The following is a 23,345-nucleotide window of genomic DNA, read 5'->3' as shown; positions in this document are numbered from 1 at the left end:
AAAGACAAATTGGCAGAATAAATAAGTAAAGGAGAGACAGATGAAGACAGCAAGTAAGACAGTAAGAGGGAGTGAGACAGACAGTGAGAAAGCCGGCAAGAGACAATAGAGTAAGAGAGAGAGAGAGAGAGAGAGAGACAGTCAGGAAGACAGTAAGATAGAGAGACAGCCAGAAGGACAGTAAGATAGAGAGAGACAGCTAGAAAGACAGTAAGATAGAGAGAGACAGCTAGAAAGACAGTAAGATAGAGAGAGCCAGTGAGAAAGACAGTAAGATAGAGAGAGACAGCCAGAAGGACAGTAAGATAGAGAGACAGCTAGAAAGACAGTAAAATAGAGAGAGACAGTGAGAAAGACAGAAAGAGAGAGAGAGACAGTGAGAAAGACAGAAAGGGCCCTATCTTGCTCCCGGCGCAATTGACTTTCTACACGACGCATGTGTCGTTGCTAGTTTGCATCTGGCGCAAAGCTGATTTTCCCCCACAGCAACCAGGCGCCACTACACTTGCGCCTGGAGAGGCGTGTCGGCGAAAAGCAGAGGCGTGTTCCGGTGCAAATGATACTTGGTGCTATTTTAGTGATCTAAAAAATGCGCCAATGCAATTGCGCCACTGACCAAAAAATACCTGGTCTATAGCGGATAGTGCAGTTGTTGTTGCTATTTTGACGTGCCATGGCAGGTCGGAACTACAACATAGCCTACGCTTACACACACGTAGGCTATACATAGCACAAACATGCAAACTATTAATCTAAATATTATGATGTCAAAGATTATTCATACGTGTGAAACTGCATAGAAATAGTGTGTGGATTGTGGAAAAATAATTTTCAATAGGGCTGCATGAATGAACATGAATGAAGTATAGTAGGCTATGGCATGCGTTAAAATTATAATAATAACAATAATACATTCGAGCAAAGTATATTCCAGGCTTCCAAAACAAAATCAAATTTTAGGGTAAATGGTTGGTTAAATGATTTGGGAAAGAACAGCTGATACAGAGGTAAGTTGTATTATTAAATCAATGCATCAGCATACACCGTACAGCAAACACATATGTTCTCAACACAGACATCGTGTACAAGCCCATTACTTTTAGGATTGATGAGTATTTGATTGTGAGAAAACATAGTTTTGCCACGAGTGAGTGTTTAAAAGAATGAATGAATGCGGGTGATGCTTGGCGCGCGTGTGTGTGTGCCCATCTGTTTAAACACACGCAAACTAAACACGTAACGCATAACACAGTCCATGGCGATCTATATTAATGGGGGGACACATGCATAATATGAACACAAGTCGATAACGATAATGTATACAACACTGGTAACAAACAATGTTTGTTAATGTATTGCCGCATATCATTAAATAGACCCACAGTTGCGGCCATCGAGGACCACGTCCGCATATCATATATGCTTTAAGTTGTCTTTGCCGCAATTTACATGACGAATCAGTGTATCTGAAGTTGGAGAAGAAAACTCTATTACATGTGTGAATTCTGCCTATTATTTGGCCATAAACCGAGCCATTTGAAGTTTGAAATTCATGTGGTCATGCATCTGTCTCAGCGGAGACTGCAAACGCGCTGTCAAAATATCAACTCGTCAAGTCAAATGTGCGGGGTCTTAAAGGGGATGGCAGGTGGAACTCTCATTGGTTTATTGCACGTTACTCCCAAAACACACCTACAGGTTTCAGCCCAACCCATTTTAGATTTGCGCCAGGCGCAAAGCTCATTTATCCCACCGTCATAATAGCAACAGCGCTGCAGATCCGCCCACAAAGTACTTTGACTCTGCGCTTTAGACCGTCTAACTAGGGCCCAAAGAGAGAGAGAGACAGTGAGAAAGACAGAAAGAGAGAGAGACAGTGAGAAAGACAGAGAAAGACAGAGAGAGACAGTGAGAAAGACAGAAAGAGAGACAGTGAGAAAGAAAGAGTGAGAAAGACAGAAAGAGAGACAGCTAGAAAGACAGTAAGAGAGAGAGAGACAGTGAGATGGCATTGGAAGAGAGAGAAAGGCACACAAGAGAGCAAGGACAGAGCGAGCTGGAAAGGGAGAGGGAGAGCGAGGGAGAGGGAGAGAGAGACAGAGTGAGAGATAGGGAGAGTGAGAGAGAGGGAGATGGTCCACACAGGGGGATTAGCTCGGTGGAGTAAAGGGATGAGCTGCAGCAGCCAAGCATGTCTGCAAGCTGGTAAAAGGTGTGAGGAGAAAAGGACACACAGAGCGAGGCGGTGGAGCGTGCAGAGCGAGCTACCTGGAGTACAGTAGTAAACCTTTGAGTATAGCCCATGACACATTCACAGAATCTAAAGGGGAACACGTTGGGAGTCAGTCTTGGTTTCTGTTTGGTTTTTTGGTCATTGAGGACAACGGGCCTCAACACCAGTCGCATTGCATTTAAAATACCCAAAAAATACTTCAACTTAACATACAAACACTACTGCATTAATCATTGACTTGAGATTTTTTGAGAACCTGGAAATAAATTGTCAAAAATGTTGTTAGAAAATGTGAGGTTGCAGGGTTCACATCTCGGGATCCAAACCCCTCTCGAACCTAGCAGAGAGGAAAGGTTAGAAACAACAACCTACAGCACGCCGTACCCCCCCCTCCTCCCGCCGGCTGGCTCAGAATGTGGTGTTTAACAGCGAGCTGCAGTGATGAGGAGTCCCTATGGGGACACTCCCACACACAGCCCTACACAACGCAGCACATTACGGGAGCTACTGCTCAGTCAGACGACCCGTCTGACGTCTGGGGAAAACTAATGTGCACACACACACACACACACACACACACACACACACACACACACACACACACACACACACACACACACACACACACACACACACACACACACACACACACACTCACACACACACACTCACACACTCCCTCTCCTGGCAAGAGAAAAGAGAATCAGAGTGAGAGGGGTCTCTCTAGTCTCCATGATAGTCTCTCTACCTCCTGATTAGAGCGAGGGAGAGCGAGTGTGCTCGGTGTCCTCAGCTTAATGCAATCTTGCGATTCTTTAAACTCGTTGCGGATCTCTAATGGAGGCTGCCGTCCAACACCACAGATATAGTGAAACACAGCTATGGCAGGCTAGCAAGAGCTGTTGCTTACGATGTTACGATCTACGCATTTTTGCCTAAGCAGAGTGCATTACCCCAGCAAACCATTGGCGAGGGAGAAAGGGAGAGAGAAAGCCAGAGAGAGATGATAGAGAGAGTGATGATAGAGAGAGAGAAGCAGGCGCCGTGGAGAGGACCAGGAGGAGACTCGGCCGGCTGCAGAGGAAAAGGTCATCCTGGGGTCACTTAGTTATGAGCAGAGGGGCTTCGTCTCAAATGGGGGTACACTCTGGGGCCATGATCATGGGCTTATACTCAAAACATTTACCCGGATAGGAGGGTCTAGAGCTCTGCAAAACACACACATCGATGAGCACCGACAGGAGCAGAGAGGAGGAGGAGGAGGAGGAGGGAGAGAGGGGGTAGTACAGCACAGACTAAAGGCAGCGGCAGACAAACCTGGCGGTTGTCAATCCAATAAAAAAGGCACAGCAAACAGAACCCCCCCCCTCCCCCGGTTAAGTGCTACGTCAGTTGTCCACCTGGTTTGGTTTTCCTCCATTTCTCAAAGGAGACCAAGAAGCAGAAGCAGAACAAACGGAGAACGCCCACACAGAGAAACACAGAACCATCAGGTTATGGAGCGTCATACATACACACACACAGGGAAACACAGAACCATCAGGTTATGGAGCGTCACACATACACACACAGGGAAACACAGAACCATCAGGTTATGGAGCGTCACACAGATACACACAGCAAGGGACACACAGAACCATCAGATTATGGAGCGCCACACAGATACACACAGCGAGGGATCACAGCCGTATGGAGGAGGGGAGTCTCGTGGGGGTGTGCGCGTTCTGGGGATTTTGGTTTTGGAGTAGAAGAGGAAAAGGAGGGAACATTAGGGAGAGGGAGAGAGAGAGAGAGAGTCCAAAGACAACATGTGTCAACAAACATCAAGACAAGAGTATTAGTGAAGAGTGAAGAGGAGTGAGTCAGAGGAATGGAGTCACCAATACAAAAACACACAAACAGATAAATCAAGAAAACACACACACACACACACACAGAAATCAAAGTCCAGACCAAAACCGGTAAAAGTAGTGTCATGCACTAGAGGAGAACACACACTCACACCCCACAGTGGCAGAAGCGGAGTTGATGGCAGGAGTGGTAGTACTGGTACTGGTACTGGGAGTGGTGGTAGTAGTGGTAGAGAAGGTTACATGTGAAGGGCTAGAAACATTGGTTACATCGTGTTGCGGCTGGCTGGAGTTGGACGCCTGGCGCCTGAGCACCCCCTGAAAGGAGGTGCCGCTCTGGAAGGCACTCACTACATCCATCTGCAAAGAACCAACACAGCCAGGTGACAAACCAGGAGAACAGAGCAGAGACCAGAGGAGAGAAGAACCCAGAGGGAGCATTAAAGCGCACAGGGCCAGAGGATAGAGAGAGAGAATCAAACAAATAAAGACAAAGAAAAGATTTGATAGAGAATTCAATTAAGAAAGAAAAAAAGAACAAAAGAGAGAGAGAACACAATGAAATACACCAATAATCATAGAAATTAAAGATAAGTCAATTTAAAAAGGGAGATTTGATTTCAAAGAGTAAAAGAGAAAATAATAAGAGACAGGAAAAGGAAAGGGGGGAGGAAGAGGAGGAGGAGGCTGGTTAAAAAGGCACTCTTGCTCTCTCTTCTCTGCTGCTTCTTTATCTCTCGACCTGAATCTCCCTCTCCCTCCGGCCATCGCCATACCATTCATCAGCTGATCATGTGACGTCAGTGCCTCCAGTTCAAACACTTCCTTTCCTCATTCACACCAGCATCAGCCCTAAAGACTGCATGGGCTCCCAAGATAAGATCGAATGGTTTGTTCAGGGCACATGCCACTCTTAAAGGAGAGAGAGAGAGAGAGAGAGAGAGAGAGAGAGAGAGAGAGAGAGAGAGAGAGAGAGAGAGAGAGAGAGAGAGAGAGAGAGAGAGAGAGAGAGAGAGAGCGCTGAAAGGTCTAGCTCCAGGTATAAACTAAACGTAATAGTTCCTAATAAAGGATGTCTCTCCATTCCCTTGCGGGCGGCGGCGGCGGTGCAGCTCGGAGGAGGGAGGAGGGAGGAGGGAGGAGGGGCTGTGTGTGTGTGTGTGTGGACGTTACCTGTGTCTGGATGCGGTTCAGCCCGCGGAACCAGAGGATCTGTCCACGGCGGAGCTCCCGCTCGGCGTGGTCGATCTCGTCATTGTCGTCCAGGTCGTCCAGCTCCTCGTCGGGGATCTCCTCCTTCTGGGTCCCGTGGCCCGCCGACTTCAGGAACTTCAGCCGGCTGGTCGGGACCGTGGCGATCACCTGGGGAGGAGGGGACGAGGAGAGGGGTGATGTGAGATGGAGGAGGAGAATGGGGAGGAGGATGACTTACAGTGATGTCATAATGCCCCCTGCCCCCCCACCCCAAGAGCAGAAGAACCATGGAATGATTCAACTTCTTCTTTGTTGACTAATCAAAATTACTTCATAAAATAATTGAAGAGGCTACTTAAAATGATATGAGAAACAAGTGATTGATGTCGGCAGTGAGTCAACACTTTCAGCTATTGAGCATTAAAAAAAAAAAGTTAAACTTTCCAAGGTAAACTCTTTACATTTGTGTTTTGTATTAGCAGATAGAGGTCACAGTGTATTAACCCCTATGGGTGCAATTCCTCAAAGTCAACACAGGGGGGCAGCATTTCCCCATAGTCCTGGCCTGTGGCTCAACAGGGCAGCAGGTGGCAGCATGCGGCATGGCTCCTGGTCTCACCTGTCCCCACAGCAGACTCCCGAAGCCCAGGAAGGTGCACCACAGCCACTGGTCCGTGGTCAGGGCCACGCAGCTGAAAGGCTTCCCTCCGAACTGCACAATGACGATCTACACAAATTGTGTGGATACACAATGAAGATGGCAGGAGAGGAGGTAAGAGGCCCGCTTTATTAAGCAGTAAATCACGCAGGCATAAAACGCTACATAAACCTGTCAAATGCTGTGACAAAGGAGGCTGGAAACGGAAAGTATGCTGTAATACTCGCTGATTCGTAGGGTAACGGAGAGAGAGCGAGAGAGTGAGCAAGAGAGAGAGCGAGAGAGCGAGCAAGAGCGAGAGCGAGAGAGTGAGAGAGAGAGAGAGAGAAAGAGAGAGAGAGAGAGAGAGGGGGCTCTCTCCGGCAGCGGTGAGACACAGTAAATCTGAGTGTTGTAAAAGCGCCACAGTGGGCTGTGATGTAACGCAGGACTTTGGTGAACGCTGAACTTTCCCTTGCGGCCTTTGGCGAGGCGTTAACGAGATCTGGGAATAGAGTTACGACGGGAACGTCAGCTCTCTCTCCATGTCGAGGCCGGACCGTCGGGGGAACAGTTTTATGTTTTTTATTTCTTCTATTTTAATTTAGACGTCCAGCAACGGGTGGACGTGGGACACGGTCGCTGGTCGTCACCGTGGGAACCGAGCGCTCGGGAGGGCTGGAGCACAGAGAAGCCCTGCCCTGTTCTGCTCTGGCCCGTCTCTGGCTGTGATTGGTTTGATGTGAGAACAGTGGAGCACGCTGAGCCCCGTTCCCCCCGGGGAAGAAACACAGGCGGGCCGAACCCAAACCCACCAGACAGCCACCTCCTGCTGCGGATCATCAAACCACTCATCTCAATATCAGTCAAATAATGACCCGCCAGTGGATTATAGAAATAGGAAAAGAAAACACCAACGTATCATTCTAGGTGGAGGAATAGAATAAAATGGAGAAACATATTGTTACCTCTTGATAAAATGTGGGTAAAACTAGTAAAAAAATGGCCCACTCCGGGCGAATGATAAGAACGTTCCATAAAGAAGTCCAAGCCGGCCATCTTGGTACTTCTTAACAGAAGCTGGTGGAGGAACTGAAGGCTGAATCCCAGCCTTCATCCCCCGACCAGCCTGGGTCTACCACCAAGACGGCCACTAGGTGAATAAGGGCCATGGTGACCAGACGGCCACTAGGTGAATAAGGGCCATGGTGACCAGACGGCCACTAGGTGAATAAGGGCCATGGTAACCAGACGGCCACTAGGTGAATAAGGGCCATGGTAACCAGACAGCCACTAGGTGACTAAGGGCCATGGTAACCAGACGGCCACTAGGTGAATAAGGGCCATGGTAACCAAGACGGCCGCTAGGTGACTAAGGGCCATGGTAACCAAGACGGCCGCTAGGTGAATAAGGGCCATGGTAACCAAAATGGCGGTGCAGGGAGGATGATGAGTGCGTACCTGGATGATGAAGGTGCCGAACACGATGGAGCAGAAGATGGGGTTCCTGAAGATGCCGTCGAACACGTTCCTCTCGCCGTGGATCTTGCGAGCGTTGATCTCGTTGAAGAGCTGCATCATGACGAAGGTGTTGAAGACGATGGTGTAGTGCTCCGAGGGGGGGGCGTGGAGGGGGGCGTTGCGGCCGCTGTCGATGTTGAAGATCTTCTCACCTGCCAGTCCAGACACACACAATAAATAAATAAATAAATTGTAACTTTGCATTATGTACAGAAGTGTATAAACTATTATAATAAATAGAAGTTGTACGTTTTTAACGTTCTCTTAGTAAACAAACGACCAGACTAAATGAATGGAGGGCATTTTCACATTTCCAACATTAACACACCAGCCTTGAGTGTGAATAAAAACCTCAGTCTTTACTGTAAGGTTGCTGACAGCTTCCACAAAACCCAACTGATGGAGGTGGATGTTTCACTAGTTCTAGTGGCGCTGCAGGCTGTTGATCCTATGTGAGCCTTGTCCCTGTGTGCCAGGGGCCAGGTGAGGCGGCTACGAGCCAGAAAGGGGAAGCCGTAGCAGGAAGGGCCGCTGGCACATCTGAAACTAAATATGGCTGGGTTAACGTGTATTCACCCAGTAAGCAGGCAGCCCCCTTCCTCCCCGCCACACACCACACCACACCACTAAACACGCCTCTTCCATCTGCTGGTATGGAACAATCTGTCCCTGGGTGAGTCGGCCCCTGCTTATGTCTGTTCCACACTTCCACACTTCTAAGTCACTGGGGCCCACCCACCAGAAGCTTTAACTGTTCCGTGACCCCTGCTTAAGCTAAATGGTGATTGGGCCCTTCGGTGCAGCAGTACAACTTTTCTTCAATTTTTTCCGGTGGAAGACGGAAACATAACATCATGTCCGGACACAAAGTACCTACAAAAAGAGTCGGTAAAGGTTTCAAATCCTCCCCCTGCATAACTATACTTTTCTTTTTTACCTGAGCACAGGCTCAGATATAACATAACACGAGCATGCATCCCGGGTCCCAAATGGCCATCGTACCGGCGAACAGCAGGGTGAAGATGATAACGAGCTGGTACACGCCCTGGCCCAGGATGTTCTTCATCATGGTGCGGGAGATGAGCGGCTTGTTGCGGCCGTAGGGCTTCCTCAGCAGCAGGGCCTCGTTGGGCGGCTCCGTGGCCAGGGCCAGCGATGCAAAGGTGTCCATGATCAGGTTTACCCACAGCATCTGCACCGCCTTCAGCGGGGAGTCCTGGGGGTTACACCAGGGAGGGGGGGGAGAGAGAGAGAGAGAGAGAGAGAGAGAGAGAGAGAGAGAGAGAGAGAGAGAGAGAGAAGGGTAGAATAAAGTAGTGGTAAAGAGAGTGTAGAGTAGTGGAGAGAGACGGAGAGAACAAAAATGTTAGATGGTAGACGGACACGTGTCAGTCCGGCCTATTGTGAAAGACTAATACTCCAGCTGCTCCATTGCTCCGAAACGCATGTAAAAAATAACCTGGTGATTATTGTTGACAAGGCAAATGGGAAGGACTCATGAAACCTAGATATCAGCCTCCTACTGCTTCCTGTTGCGGTGTAGAATAAAAAGGGAAAGGTCTTGTTAGTCAACCACAACCGTTCTCTTTATTTTTGGGCAAGCGAAACATTTCTCTTCCTCAAAATACCACTTTGTTTGAGTAGAGTCGACACAGAGAAGAGAAGTGCTCCAGTATAAAATAAATGAATGCAACTGGTCATCCATTATGCAATCCACTTGGACGAAGGTGACCTTAGGGCTGAAGGTCAGAGCAGCGACAGAGAGACCCTCCTCGGCAGGAGAGACTACAGGTGGTCGTGTTCTCAGTGACAAGGTAGAACCGAGCGCTTGTGAAGGGTGTGGGGACATGTTCAGTAGTTTGAGGTTTGAACAGTGACTGTAGTCAAACACAGAACCTATTATTCGGCCCTGCAATATGAATGAACTTCCTCACCCTGCATCACTTTCACACATTTCCATGCTTTTCATCTTTCGATCATCTCACCCTCCGATGTAACACGATGAGACACAATAATTCAATCACAGGAGGAATACGATCGCGTGAGGCTTCATAGCAATGCCGGGATTCTGGATTATCTCGATATCGGGAAACAATCTCAACCGCCGTCTGCCTTGGCCTTAAATAACTGATCAGATTCTGTGGTTCGGTGTGGTGTGGTGTGGTTCGGTGTGGTTTCGTGTGGTTCGGTGTGGTAGTGTTAATTTCATCAGACGAGACGAGACTCAATATGTTCATCAACAACCTTTTTTTCCATGACTAAGACGAGATGATGACGAGACTGCACCAATGTCCAAAAACGCTGACTAAGACTAAATTAACATGCATTATTGTTGACGAAAAGACGAGACTAAAATGTTTTGCATAAAATAAAAACTAATATAAAATCTCTCTCCATTTTCGTCTACAATCGTCTCTACTTTTTCATCATGATAGAATATTCAGCTGTTATGCCTTCAAAATATTCAGAATGAGTTTGTGCTGTTGCTGCCAGCTAGAGTGCGGAACGGACGCATTTTTCTGTCCAAGCCCGGCCCACATCCGACAGAGAAGTAAAGCCGGCCACACACTGCCGGTGAAGCGCAGTGGTGTGCGGGCGGTGTGTGTTGGGCTTAACAGAGCCCGACAGGCATCAAGATATATATGTCCGAGCCTGACGCAATTAAAGTAAATTTTTTCTCACACTAGTAATGACGCATTTACATTTGTACCATGAAAGCACGGCTTTATTAAACGAATGCAAGACATTTTGGAATTGTCAACCAATCAGCGCAACAAGCACTCGTTAACTGTGATCACAATCATAACTTCATAATACTTCCACACAGTAGACATTCCTTGATTTTCGATCGTTTTAAACTCTCCCGATGCCAATTTCTTCTTAACGTCCTCCATCGCTCGCTTGCATTGCGTTGTCACATATAGTAGTCACTGCGCGTGCTGTGTTTCACGTGTGGAATGTGTGCGATGCACGGCTTGTAGTTCAGAACAACTTCATTATTTGTGAATGTGTCTCTTAAATCAGAAAAACAGACACGTTTAACAAAGTTGCATTCATCAAAATTCATTCAACAAGTGTATTTTGTCAGGTAATTATGACATTTAACCAATATTTGAGATGTGTGAAACACTATTTGCCTGAAATGGTTATCAGAAATAATCGTTATTTAAATGTTGTGACTAAAACTTGACTAAGATATATTGAGTTTTCTTTTGACTAAATCTAGACTAAAATTACAAGACTTTTAGTCGTCTAAAACTTGACTAACATACCTTGAGTTCTCTTTTGACTAAAACTAAACAAAAATGACGAGACTTTTAGTCGACTAAAACTTGACTAACAAAAAAAGATATGTGAATGACTAAATATGACTAAAACTAACAAGAACATTTGGCACAAGACTAAGACTACATTAAAAATAGGTGACAAAATTAACACTATGGTGTGGTATGGTGTGGTGTGGTTCAGTGTGGTTCAGTGTGGTGTGGTGTGGTTTGGTTTGGTGTGTGTGTGTTCTGGTCAGAGAGAGACGGTCCGGGGGGAGTGGGTGATATGTCGGTTCCGGTGTTACAAGATGGCGCCGGACGGATTGCGATGCTTCGTTGAGACGTTCCGTGGTGTCTACGCCTGGTCCTGATGTAGAGTCTGTAGCTACTAGAGCTGTCTTTGTTGAATACGGGGAATGGGTTAACATAATGATTGTAAGTGCCTGGCACTTGTTTCTATGAACATCCTTACTGTACCGACAGCGATAGTGTTTCTCTTTCTCCTGACAAATGTACTTATTGTAAGTCGCTTTGAAAGAAAGCGTCTGCTAAACGCCCTGAATATTAATGGAAATGTCGTTTTGTTGGAGAGGCGCATGTAAGCTACGGCGGCGGCGGCGGCCTTTAGCTCCACCGCTAACGTAGTGACCCGTGACGGCTTTATCGACACAGAAGCACAAATCAAGCTTTAGCTTAGGTGGGCTCGGGTAGGTCGCTCCAACGCCTTCATGAACAATATGTTCAGCAACTTTAGATGTCACTGACGTTTCTTGTACTCGGTCACATCAGTGCCAAAAACAAGTTGCACAACCTACCCACAGTAAAACAGTTCAGTTCTAGGCTGATCACCACTGCAGTGTGAGTTTATCGTCTCTTGCTAAAGGAGTGCATACAGCGAGCGTGAATCTTATAAAAAGGGTCAAAATAGCTTTTTATTCCCATCTAACAGTCATAAAGCTCTGCAATGCGCAGGGAATGCAGGTCTCTGTTGAGTGTTTCAGCAGCAGCAGCAGCAGCAACAGCAGCAGCAACCCACACAGTCGTCCAGAACGACGCGCTAAAGTGTTCACCAACCCAGCTGCTGATTCACCGTGGCATTGTTCCCTTCACTAGAAAAAAAATATAGAAAACTTTCGCCGCAAGGTAGGAACGAAAACAAAAACACAAAAATCACCTCCACCGCAAAACTAGGCTTCAGACAACAGTTAAGGGAAGGGACTTCATTTCAGTTCTCCTCCTTTTCTTTTATTTTTTTCTCTATCTCTTCTCCTCAAGGATTTAAAATTACAGGATTTAGTCAAGTGGTGCAGACTGGGCTATTTCCACTGCGAGGTTATATAAAGCAGAGCAGCGTTGAACCAACATCTCCAGCAGAGGAGAGGGGGAGATGGAGGAGGAGAAGGGAGAGAACTGGAAGGAGGGTGGAGGGGAGATGTCGGCGGAGTCTGGCCCTCTTTACTCGCAGTGGTGCCTCGTCTCTCACTGCTCATTATGCCATAATTATAGCCATATTTGTTACTTGGTGAAAAAAGGGGGGGGGGGTGTGGGGGAGTAGGGTGAACTGTAAATAGCCATTTGTTCTTGTGTGCTCAGCCCCAATTTTCAATTATTTCTTGGCTGGGTGAGCTCTAATTTAGCGGCTGTCAGAGCGGACGTGGGGTCAGACAGGAGGCCGTGATTAGGGCTTCCTGAGAGAAATGAGATGTGAGGAGTGAAGAAAATATAAGGAAGCGGGGGAGGTGGTGGCAAGAGTACCAGTCGCACACGAGCGCCTCTGTGGAAGCCTTGAGTCTCCGTGCTGAGATCAAACCCACCGGAATGGGCACGTCAACACCACACAGCGGCTCAGTCTGCCCCTCTGCACCCTAACCTCACCACCACCCTCACAACGGAAGCTGCAGGGAAGACTCTTCAGCAACACAGAACCAGTGGCTCATGAGATCTAAACATGAGTCCACTGTCTAACAGAGACCTAAACACTGCTTCAGCTTAGAGACTGTAGCTGCTCTGAGAGAGGGAGAGAGAGGGAGAGGGAGAGCGCGAGGGGGAGAGAGAGTTCTGTGAGAGTTCTGTGAGACTGAGGATGCATAAATAAATGTGTGTGTGTACTCGCATGTGTGCGTGTGTGGATGAGTGCCAAGCACAGACCGGTTCTGTGCTGGAACCGGTCTTATCTTACCGCCAGCGTTTGGGTCATACTAGAAGACCGATACTTCTGACCGCAAATTCCACGGAGATGGACTGGAAAAAACCTAGCCAGTCTAGGAATCGCTTATGCCACTACAACTGGAGAGGGGGAGGGGGAGGGGGAGAGAGAGGGAGAGGGAGAAGCCGAGGCGTACCTGGGTGATGCAGGCGCCGCTGAAGGCCACGATGACGGCCACCACGTTGACGGTGAGCTGGAACTGCAGGAACTTGGAGATGCTGTCGTAGACGTTCCTCCCCCACATCACCGCCTTCACGATGCTGGAGAAGTTGTCGTCGGTCAGGATGATGTCCGACGCCTCCTTGGCCACGTCGGTGCCGGCGATGCCCTGGGGTGTGGGAGAGAGACGGTCAGAGGAGGTGGGGGGAGAGCAATGGTCAGAGGAGGTGGGGGGATCGGGGCGGTCAGAGGAGGTGGGGGGGGGGGGGGAGAGGGGAGGTCAGAGGAGGTGGGGCGGGGGGGGAGAGGGGCAGTCAGAGGAGGTGAGGGGGGAGAGGGGCGGTCAGAGGAGGTGGGGGGGGAGAGGGGCGGTCAGAGGCGGTGGGGATCTTCCTTCAGACCTTCATGATATGCATGTCAGTGTGTTGGATGTCAATAGAGTCTATAGCAGTCTGGGCCGGATGGTGTTGGGATCGGGGCCCCATGCCATGTCCCCTGTCAGCCTGCATGGGAGCATCCTTCAGCAGCTCACCCATAGCTGCTCCTTAGTGATGTAGTATCGAGGTGTGGCCGTTCTCTGCAGTGAACAACTCTGCAGTGGCCGTTGTTTGGTACGCAAATTGCTTTTGAATCGACAGTTGCTCCTGTACTTTGTATTCATGTACTTTTGTGTTTCGCATGAGTCAGTTACAGTTTTTTTTTTGTTGTGACTTAAACATTGTTGAAGCAACAATGTTGCTTCAAATTAAAGCATCTGCTAAATGCATAAATAGAAGTAGGAGATAGTATTAGTGCCCGGCCTTGATCTGGTTGATAGAGCTACTCTTGCTTCGTGAGTGTGTAATGCTCAGTGGTGTACAAGAGGTGGAGGTGGAGGAGGAGGAGTAGGAGGAGGAGGAAGAGAGGAGGTACCATGGCAAAGCCCACGTCGGCCTTCTTCAGAGCGGGGCCGTCGTTTGTACCGTCCCCCGTCACCGCGACCACCTGTCTCTGCTCGAGGACGGTGCTGTCGATAATACCTGGGAGGAGGAAGCAGAATCCCATCCGTTTTAATGCAGTAATGTACAAAGCCTGAAGAGGTCCATGACTCTGTGGCAGTAGAAGGAAGGAGGGGTTTTGTGAGGTCCTACCTTTGACGAGGGTGTGTTTGTCTGTGGGGGAGGAGCGGGCCAGCACTCGCAGTTTGGGCCACAGCTTGTCGAGGCGTTCTTGATCAACCTGGAAAAGAATTCAATAAATGATGAGCATTAAGTTAAAGCCTGAGTAGGCAATTTATTTTTGAGGCATTTTTTGGCATAATTGTTGAAATCTTTTACATATTTCTTTACATTCTTTACATCATTACAGCAAACAATACATAATATGCTCTGACAAAAAAAGAACAAAATCTGGTATCTGCGTCAGGCCTATCATAAGCCTGTCCAATCATGTCATTCAGCCCAAATTACCTGATTGGACGGCTCACTGTCAGTCAACCTACTTATGTGGCTGCCAGCGCAAACTCGTCCCCTGCACTCATTGTCCATACAGGAGTCTTCCACAAGGCTAGGCACACCTATGGTTAAGCTAGAGAGCTAGTCACATGTTTTGGGGGAGTGGTTATTGGAGGGAGGTCTGAAGGAGGGTTGGGATTTTAAATTTAGCTTACTCTGGCTCATTTCTCAAAATGGTCTACCCTAGCTCCAATGACTTTTGGGTTAGGGGTAGGGTAATATAAAAATAAAAATAAATCACTGGATAGCATAGTTACCATTGGAATGTTTATATCATGTAAACTAAAGTTATTCAAACAAGGGTGAATCTAAACTGTCCAGGAGTTAGGACGAGGGCCTCCTCCCCCTCTGCCTCTCCTTACGTCTCCTCTCCTCTCCTCACATCTCTCCTCTCCTCGCTTCACGGCTTATCTCCTCACCCCTCTCCTCTCCTCTCACCTCACCCTCTCTCCTCTCCTCACGTCTCCCCTCTCTCTCTCCTCACGTCTCCTCCCCTATCCTCTCCTCACCTCTCCTCTCGTCTCGCCTCACCTCTCTCCTCCCCTCTGCCTCTCCTCACCTCTCGTCTCTCCTCTCCTCACCTCACAATACTCCTCTCGTCTCGTCTCTCCTCTCTTCTCTCCTCACGTCTCCTCTCTCTCTCTCCTCTCCTCACGTCACGTCTCCTCTCCTGTCCTCTTCTCCTCCCGTCACCTCTCCTCACCTCTCTTCTCTCCTCACCTCTCTTTCTCTCCTCACCTCTCTCCTCCCTCACCTCTCTCCTCCCCTCACCTCTCTCCTCTCCTCTCCTCCCCTCACCCTCTCTCCTCTCCTCTCCTCTCCTCCCCTCACCTCTCTCTCTCTCCTCACCTCTCTCCTCACCTCTCTCCTCTCCTCTCCTCCCCTCACCTCTCTCTATCTCTCTCTCTCTCCCCACCTCTCCTCCCCTCACCTCTCTCCTCTCTCCCCTCACTCCTCTCACCTCTCTCCTCCCCTCTCTCCCTCTCTCCTCTCCCTCTCCTCACCTCTCCCCTCCCCTCACCTCTCCCTTCTCGTTGCGGATCCTGCGGTTGAACTCCTTGCCCTCCACACAGATGAAGTCATCTCCGGGGTTCAGGATGCCGCACTTGGACGCGATGGCGCAGCGCCGTGTTGATGTTGTCGCCGGTCACCATGCGCACGTGATCCCGGCGCGCTGGCACTTCCTGATGCATCCGGGACCTGGGGCTAGGGGGGGTTAGGAGATCAGTTACTAGTGATCGACCGATATTAGTATAATTATTTTTTTAAATAATCGATACTCTTGCGGACGAATCGATGCATCGAATCGTTGGCTGTATAATCGATTAATCGATACAAATCGATTAATATTAGACCCCTAAGCCCAACAGCCCTACTTGCTCCTTAATAAGCCATATATAAACATTGAGGGGGGAGGGGGGTACAACTCACCTCCGGGCGGACGGGGTCCTCGATGCCCACCACGCAGATGCAGGTAAGCCGGGACAGGATGTCCGTCTCGTTGTCCCAGTCGGGCTCGCCCTCTGAGGCGGGGAAGTCGCGGTAGGCCATGCAGATGGTGCGCAGGCCCTCCGACGCCATGGGCTCGATCACCTTCTGCACCATGTCGTCGCGGTCCCGCGGCCGGAACACCTTGGGCTCCCCACTGGCCGTCAGGATCTTAAAGCACCTGGGGGGAGGAGAAGAGGGTTCAGGAGAGAGAGACGGTGACAGATAGAGGGGCTCACACTGCAAAGACAGACAGGAGCTGACTAGAACTACTTGTTAAGGGGAACCATCAAGCTAGCTATTCTTTAACAACAGTATTCCTTAAAGTTGGACCATTGACGTCTGTGTGGACCCAGGGCAGGTCGTGGGGGCCCAAGGTTAGGCTTAGGGCCGGGCTGTGGGGGCCCTTTGTGGCCCAGGGCCGGGCTGTGGGGGCCCTGGCAGGCCAGTCTGTATGGGCCGGGGTAAGAGGCTTACAGGGAACGGTTACAGGCTTGATTTTTTAAGACCCAAAGTAAGGGGCTTGGGTAGGTTACACTTGAACTACTTAGACACATAAGCCGTGACACACATCATTTAGCCCGAACGCCTGCCAAAACGCCGGCAATTACAGGAGTGTGGGGAATACAAGAAATCTACATTCTCCGCTGCGATAATTCACAACTTTCAGAAAAGCGTGGGTTATGTGTGGTGTGAAGCAGAATGCCGTCAAGTCATGCGTCTTCAGAAGGTTTTGAAACACTGCGCATGTATATATACATAAAATATAAATACAGCCTTCATTGTGCAGTACTTAGAGATAACGAGTCACGGTTAGTCATTATGCCAGAGAATAACGACTCAGAAAATGTGTCACTGCTGTATTGTGTTAAAGTCGTGATTTTAAGCTGTATATCCAACGTCAATAGCCCATGAAAAGGAAGCCAGCGTATGTTAACGAATAATCACTAGAACCCAAATGATACAATCCTTATTTGAAACTTTATTACATTGTTTATTTTTTCGAGCGGAAACTAAAAATGAATGAGCACCCATTTACACCCACGAGTGACTTAGTGAGCTGTGAATGTGTGTGTATGTATGTGCACACGTGTGTGTGCGAGGGGTCCACTCTAGGGTTGTAATTTGCAAACACCCACCGATCAAAGCTTCAAATGTGTCAACCTGACCGTGAATGCACACCGCATCATCACACACACACACACACACACACACACACACACACACACACACACACACACACACACACACACACACACACACACACACTCTTACTTTTTGAGGAGGATCTCCGAGGCCCCCTTGCTGAACATGCGGTAGCTGCCGTCTGCGTTCTTCAGCACGGTGCTCATGGACTTGCGCACCGAGTTGAAGGTGTACACCTTGTACAGCTTCTCCTCCGGGATCTCGTTGCGGACCGCCTGGTAGTCCCGCTTGAGGTCCGAGGCGAAGCCCAGCAGGGCACACTCTGTCTTGTTGCCCACCTGCCGCGGGAGCCCCCCCTCTTTCTCTGGGGACTGGGGGGGAGAGAGGGGAGAGAGGTGAGAGAGAGAGGGGAGAGAGGAGAGAGAGAGGAGAGAGAGAGGGGAGAGAGGAGAGGAGAGAGAGGGGGGAGAGAGAGGAAAGGAGAGAGAGGAGAGAGGAGAGAGAGGAGAGAGGGAAGAGAGGGAAGAGGGGAGAGATAGGGGGGAGGGGGGAGGGGGGAGAGACGGGGGAGAGACGGAGGAGAGAGGGGGGAGGGGAGAGGAGAGAGAGGGGAGAGGAGAGAGAGGGGGGAGAGGAGAGAGAGGTGGGAGAGGGGAGAGACTGCAGTGTGAGACCAAGATAACAATGTCCGTTGCTCTGTGATCGGTGATCCGATCATTTCGCTTTCATGACTCGTAAAGAATCAAAGAGTCAAAAAGAATCGCTGCTCCTTTAACGCGGCCTTAAGATGAACTCAAAATGGTGGACCATGAAGGCTGTTCACAAAGGTAGCACGGCCTGTGTCTGAAGAAGGTGCATAAAGAGTATCTTGTGAGCATACTTTGAATCTTAACACACACAGTCCTATCAACAAACTCCAAAGCGTGAAATGATAATAATAATAATAACTTAAATTGATAAAGCGCCTTTCAAGGTACCCAAGGTCGCTTAACAAGAGTGGGAATGGGGGGATGGGGGGGGGGGGGGGGGGGGGGCAGGGAGGGTAAGGCGGGTAGGTCAGAGAGAAGAGGTGTGTTTTGAGGTGCTTTTTGAACAGTGTCAGAGAGGGGGCAGGACGGACGTGAAGTGGTAGGTTGTTCCAGAGGGTGGGCCAGTTGCACAGAAGGCCCTATCACCATACGTTCTCAGTCTGGTTGGGGGAATGGAGAGTAGGTCCCAGGGACCGTGACTGGGAGTAGGGTGGAGGAGACCGCTGATATACTTGAAAGTGAGTGGAGTAATTTGTAGTAGAGATCAACCGATATGGATTTTTTAGGGCCGATACCGATTTTTTTTCGTCAGCCTAACTGTGTGTTCACACCAAACGTCGTGGCGCGACACGTTTCAATACAAAGTCAACGTAGAGACGTGTATCGAGTGAAATTTGTCGCGGCACAAACCTGCGGCAAGATTTGATTGATGGCGCAACATTTTTCCCTGTCACGGGCGGGTGCGTTCACATGGATCGGCCAAAGAAAACGGCCAATGCTGATACACGTAAAAAAACGCAAATATCGACCGATATATTGGTTAGGTTAGGCTAAGTCACAAATAAATGAAAAAGAATAACAAGTCACCAAAACACAAACTAACTAGCCCACACCGTATAGGCACACAGCCACTCGCTGCACTACGGAGCTGACCTCAGTGCGGGTTTTAGCCAGACTCACCATGATCTTAGTGGTGTAGGCGCAGTTGACCCCGATACCGAGCACCAGGATGTCCAGCGTGGCGGGGGGCAGCTTGTCCGGCTCGGGGACCTTCCGGAAGTGCTTGTCGGCGAGGTAGGCCTGCACCACCGTCATGCGGTTCATGGTGAGCGTGCCCGTCTTGTCCGAGCAGATGGCCGTGGCGTTGCCCATGGTCTCGCACGCGTCCAGGTGCCGCACCAGGTTGTTGTCCTTCATCATTTTCTGTGGAGTCGGGCCGAGAGAGGCGGGGTTAGCAGGGCAAAATGGACGTTTGGTGGGAGAAAGATAGAATGGGGGAAAAAATAGAATGAGGGGGAAAAAATGTGCATTCGTGGAGAAAGCCTAAGAATTAGCATTGACGTCTAAAATGAGTGGAAAATAATGAATGGCGTTGGTAAGGAAAGATTAAGCTTGAAAAACTAAAAAGAAAAATATATCAGTTATCTCTAACTAACTAACTAAAAGCTTTGTGAGGACAAACTGTAACTTAGCATTAGCCTCAGTGTAACGGGCTCGCTTTAACCGCTGAAGCGTAATCCAGTCGGTGCTTACCTTGACGGAGTAGGCCAGGGAGATGGTGACGGCCAGGGGGAGTCCCTCGGGAACGGCCACCACCAGGACGGTAACGCCGATGATGAAGAACTTGACGAAGAACTGGACGTATATGGGCGTGCAGTCCTTGACCCAGGGCAGGTTCTGCACCCAGAAGGTGTCCACGGCGAACAGGGCGACCAGGATCAGGACGGTGATGGCCGACATGACCAGACCTGGGGAACGGAACCAGGATGAAGACCGGGGACTGAGATGTAACAAACTAGAGACAGAGCTTCTCCCAGGGGCTGCTGGGGCAGAAAGGCCGCACTGCCGCCGTGTACTGACCTGCTTTGCCGATCTGGACGGCCAGCTTGGTCAGCTTGCCCTGCAGGACAGACTTCTCCTTCTTGGGCGGGCCGGCCTTCTTCTTCTCTTCGGCGTCGCCGCCCTCGTCGCTGTTCAGCGGCTGCATCTCCATGGCAGCGCCGTCCTGCGCCTTGGCTAGCACCAACGAAGCAGAGAAATGCTGCTGAACCACTTCCCAGGCACTCCCATGGTACACAATCATGTCTGTGTATTGACCTTGCATGTGAATCCTTTTCTCAGTCTCTGTAAGGTGTCATTTGAGTGTGAGGCAGCTGACCCTTTTGGAACTCTGCAGTGGATTTGTACCACACATATTTATATAATATTATTATATAAATAAAATGCACATATATAGACATACACACACACACACACACACACACACAATATGAAAGTAGTTAATTGAGATAAAATGTCAAACAGGGAACCGATTTGCGAATACGGTGCATATGTATTGTGGAAGACGATTGGCCTTTTCTCCTGTTTGCTTCCTTGGAAGAAGTGAGACATTTTTGGTTCCAATTCCAACGGTTGAAAGAGAGAAACATAACAAATACAAGCACCGCGGGCTGGCTGTGTTTGTGCGAGACCCTTTAAAAAAAGATCACAGCAACAAAAGAAAAGCTCGGCAGACTGGTCTCTGTGTGAGCTGTCTGTGGGCCACAGAGGGCTCCGCTGAGTAAACAAGGAAAGGTTACAGCGCAGATATTCAAATACAAAGCGGGTGTATTTGAGGAATTCTTCCACACTGCTTTCTTAGGTAAATACTAAGTAAATGCGCAGACTAGCAATTACAATAATGAAAACGGGACACCTTTGTCAAAGAAACAACAGGTTTGCACTGTGGGTAGCCCACAGCCATCCCCTCAGAGTGATTCAATAAACCAGCCACTGCTGAGTACAGTACGCCCATTAAAGAAACTACACACGGTTTATTCTCTGAAGCAAGTGGAATAGTAATAACTATGTGCCAAAATGGAGAACGGACAGCACCAATGCTTCAGATTCCAAGACATTGGAATTTATGTCTGTGGTTGTCGTTAGAAACACCCATGAAGACTTAAATCTAGCATCCATCTTCAGCAGAAACTGATTTTGAGAGACAGAGAGAGAGAGAAAAAGAGAGAAAGAGAGATTCAGCCAAATCCAACCGACCAATCAGCGGGAGCCGTTCGTGTGACATGACAGCGTGAGGCATGCAGACCGCCACAGCTCCATGTGGTCTCCACGGGAGAGTCACCACAGAGCCGACATGACTTCCATATCTCTATTAAGCTCAGTTTACTGAAAGGATGTGTGTGTGTGTGTGTGTGTGTGTGTGTGTGTGTGTGTGTGTGTGTGTGTGTGTGTGTGTGTGTGTGTGTGTGTGTGTGCTGCGCATGTCCCTCAGACGTAATACTAGCTGCTGTATGCTCTGTGTAATCTCAGTCTGAAGGATTAGGGCTCGCCGATCCAGGCCCCGGAGGGCCGGGCCGGAGCCGCGTTCTGAGGCCCCGCCCAGCTGACTGCAGATGAGGAGGGAGGAGCGAGGGAGGGGGGGCGGCGGCGGCCCAGGGGGGACGCAGCCAACCACCACGCTGGAACCCCAACCCTGAGATATCACCCCGTTCTTCATGACACTCTCCATTAATGACCCCCTGGGGGCGTGGCTTAGTAAAGCAGATGTTCTGCCACGGTGGGATTGTTACACGGGGCTTTAATGTTCTCATCGCGGTCACTGGATTGGGCCACACCTGGGGGGGGGGGGGGGGGGGGCGTGCAGTCGGCCGTAGACGTGCCCGGGGGCCCGCGGAGTCTCCCGGGGACGTGGGGACATATGTACGCGGAAGGTGGTGACGGTAGTGCGAAGGAAACACTATTTACACACAAGGCTTAAAGGATCTAAGCAGGCACTAAGCCGCCAGGCAATTAGGCATGCTGCCGTGTGCGTGTGTGTCCGTGTTAGCATCTTACTCACCTTTCTTGCGGTTCTCCGCGGCGCCTTCCTGCTTCTTGTCTGTGGAGCGAAGGAACACGCAGGGAACGTAGTCAGAGCAGATCATTATGGAAACCTCCGCTTTGATTTGAGGGGAGAGCGATACCGCATGTCGCCCTGCATGCAGGCACACACAACCACTCAGCCCACCACCTGGCTGTCATAAAGGAGCCGTTATCTCAGACATGCTGGCACATATCGGTCCCACAGCCTCCCGCCGTGGCTGCAGCCTATCCCTGCTCCCGGACGGGCAGGAGTACGGTGGCCGAGAAGGGTCACAACACATGCAAATGCCACAACACCTGCATATACAGAAAACACCTGCAAATTCAGAAAACACTTCGATAACACTCATCGATTACACAACACGTGCGCTGCAAATTCCAAAACGCATGCATATTCAGAAAACACCTGCAAATTCAGAAAAACACCTGCAAACTCAGAAAACACCTGCATTGATTTCACAACACATGCGTTGCAAATATTCACAACACGAGCAAATAGGGAAACAAACTGCAAGTAATGACAACGGAAATGTTTCCAGGGGGACCATAATCAGTAACGGACCCATATCCGGTTGGCGGTTCTATTCAATTACGAACGTCTTCAGTCATTGGATTGCATAGATATACTGTATATACTAGCTGTGTTTGAAATCGTTCCCTATCACGGATATAGTGCACTATATAGGGTGCTCGCCATTTTGTAGTGTGTCCGAATTCTCGTTTGTTCGTTCCCTATATAGTTCACTATATCATAAACACTATATAGGGAATAGTGAGTGAGGGAATAGGGAAGGATTTCGAACACAGCTACCGACTAGATATCGCATTCGGCTTCTAAGCATGCGTCAACAATGCCGTGGGGTAACCACCCACCTGAATGAATGACGATGGGGCAGAGGTCCGTTCGCGGTCTAAATCACTCTAAAACGCCTTATTTTAAGGTTGGTTTCTGACATAATGATAATGTAATGTAATGATAGTAAAAAAAAATATATATATATATATATTTTTACTAGCATTACCACAAACACACGTTTGACCCGACCCGATTGAAGATTTCCTAAAAAAAAAGTGTTTTAGAGTGATTTTGACTGGGAAAGGACTTCTGTCCCATCGACATTCATTCATTCAGGTAGGTGGTTACCCCGCCGCAAGATGGCGGCGGCATTGACGTATATGTTCCACTGAACAGCGCAGCTCAGGCGATATCTAGTCAGTATATATATCTATGATATCTAGTCAGTATATATATCTATGATTGGATTGTGCTACAATAGGTACGTGTTTCTTTTTTATGACCGACTTTTCGATGTGCTCTGATAACGTAAGTGGTTTTGTGTGTTTTCAACATATTAAGTCATTGTCCCCATAACGTATTAGTCCATGCAGATAATCGTTGTTATCAGAGCACATCGATAAGTCTGTCATAATAAAAGAGAAACACGTACCTCTTGTAGCACAATCCAATGACGACGTTCGTAATTGAATAGAACCGCCAACCGGATATGGGTCCGTCACTGATTATGGTCCCCCCGGAAACAT

The 23,345-nt window shown here is 49.0% G+C and overlaps 1 protein-coding gene across 1 annotated transcript in view; it reads right to left on the bottom strand.

The window, feature by feature from the left end:
* The window catches only part of atp2b1a (ATPase plasma membrane Ca2+ transporting 1a), a 46,875-nt gene that overhangs the window by 3,502 nt on the left and 20,028 nt on the right, over positions 1 to 23,345 (bottom strand). The window contains 17 exon segments of the mRNA XM_084483186.1: positions 5,257 to 5,445; positions 5,897 to 6,004; positions 7,376 to 7,587; positions 8,438 to 8,651; positions 13,044 to 13,235; positions 13,979 to 14,085; positions 14,197 to 14,284; positions 15,581 to 15,679; positions 15,681 to 15,718; positions 15,721 to 15,750; positions 15,753 to 15,759; positions 15,991 to 16,228; positions 17,323 to 17,564; positions 18,903 to 19,145; positions 19,476 to 19,690; positions 19,803 to 19,958; positions 21,781 to 21,819. Coding sequence (XP_084339312.1) covers positions 5,257 to 5,445; positions 5,897 to 6,004; positions 7,376 to 7,587; positions 8,438 to 8,651; positions 13,044 to 13,235; positions 13,979 to 14,085; positions 14,197 to 14,284; positions 15,581 to 15,679; positions 15,681 to 15,718; positions 15,721 to 15,750; positions 15,753 to 15,759; positions 15,991 to 16,228; positions 17,323 to 17,564; positions 18,903 to 19,145; positions 19,476 to 19,690; positions 19,803 to 19,958; positions 21,781 to 21,819 — 2,417 coding nt within the window.

The sequence above is a fragment of the Micromesistius poutassou genome (assembly GCF_964030765.1).
Source record: "Micromesistius poutassou genome assembly, chromosome: 18".
NCBI lineage: Eukaryota > Metazoa > Chordata > Actinopteri > Gadiformes > Gadidae > Micromesistius > Micromesistius poutassou.
Note: the sequence above shows the minus strand (reverse complement) of the source record. Positions and strands in the feature narration are given on the sequence as shown.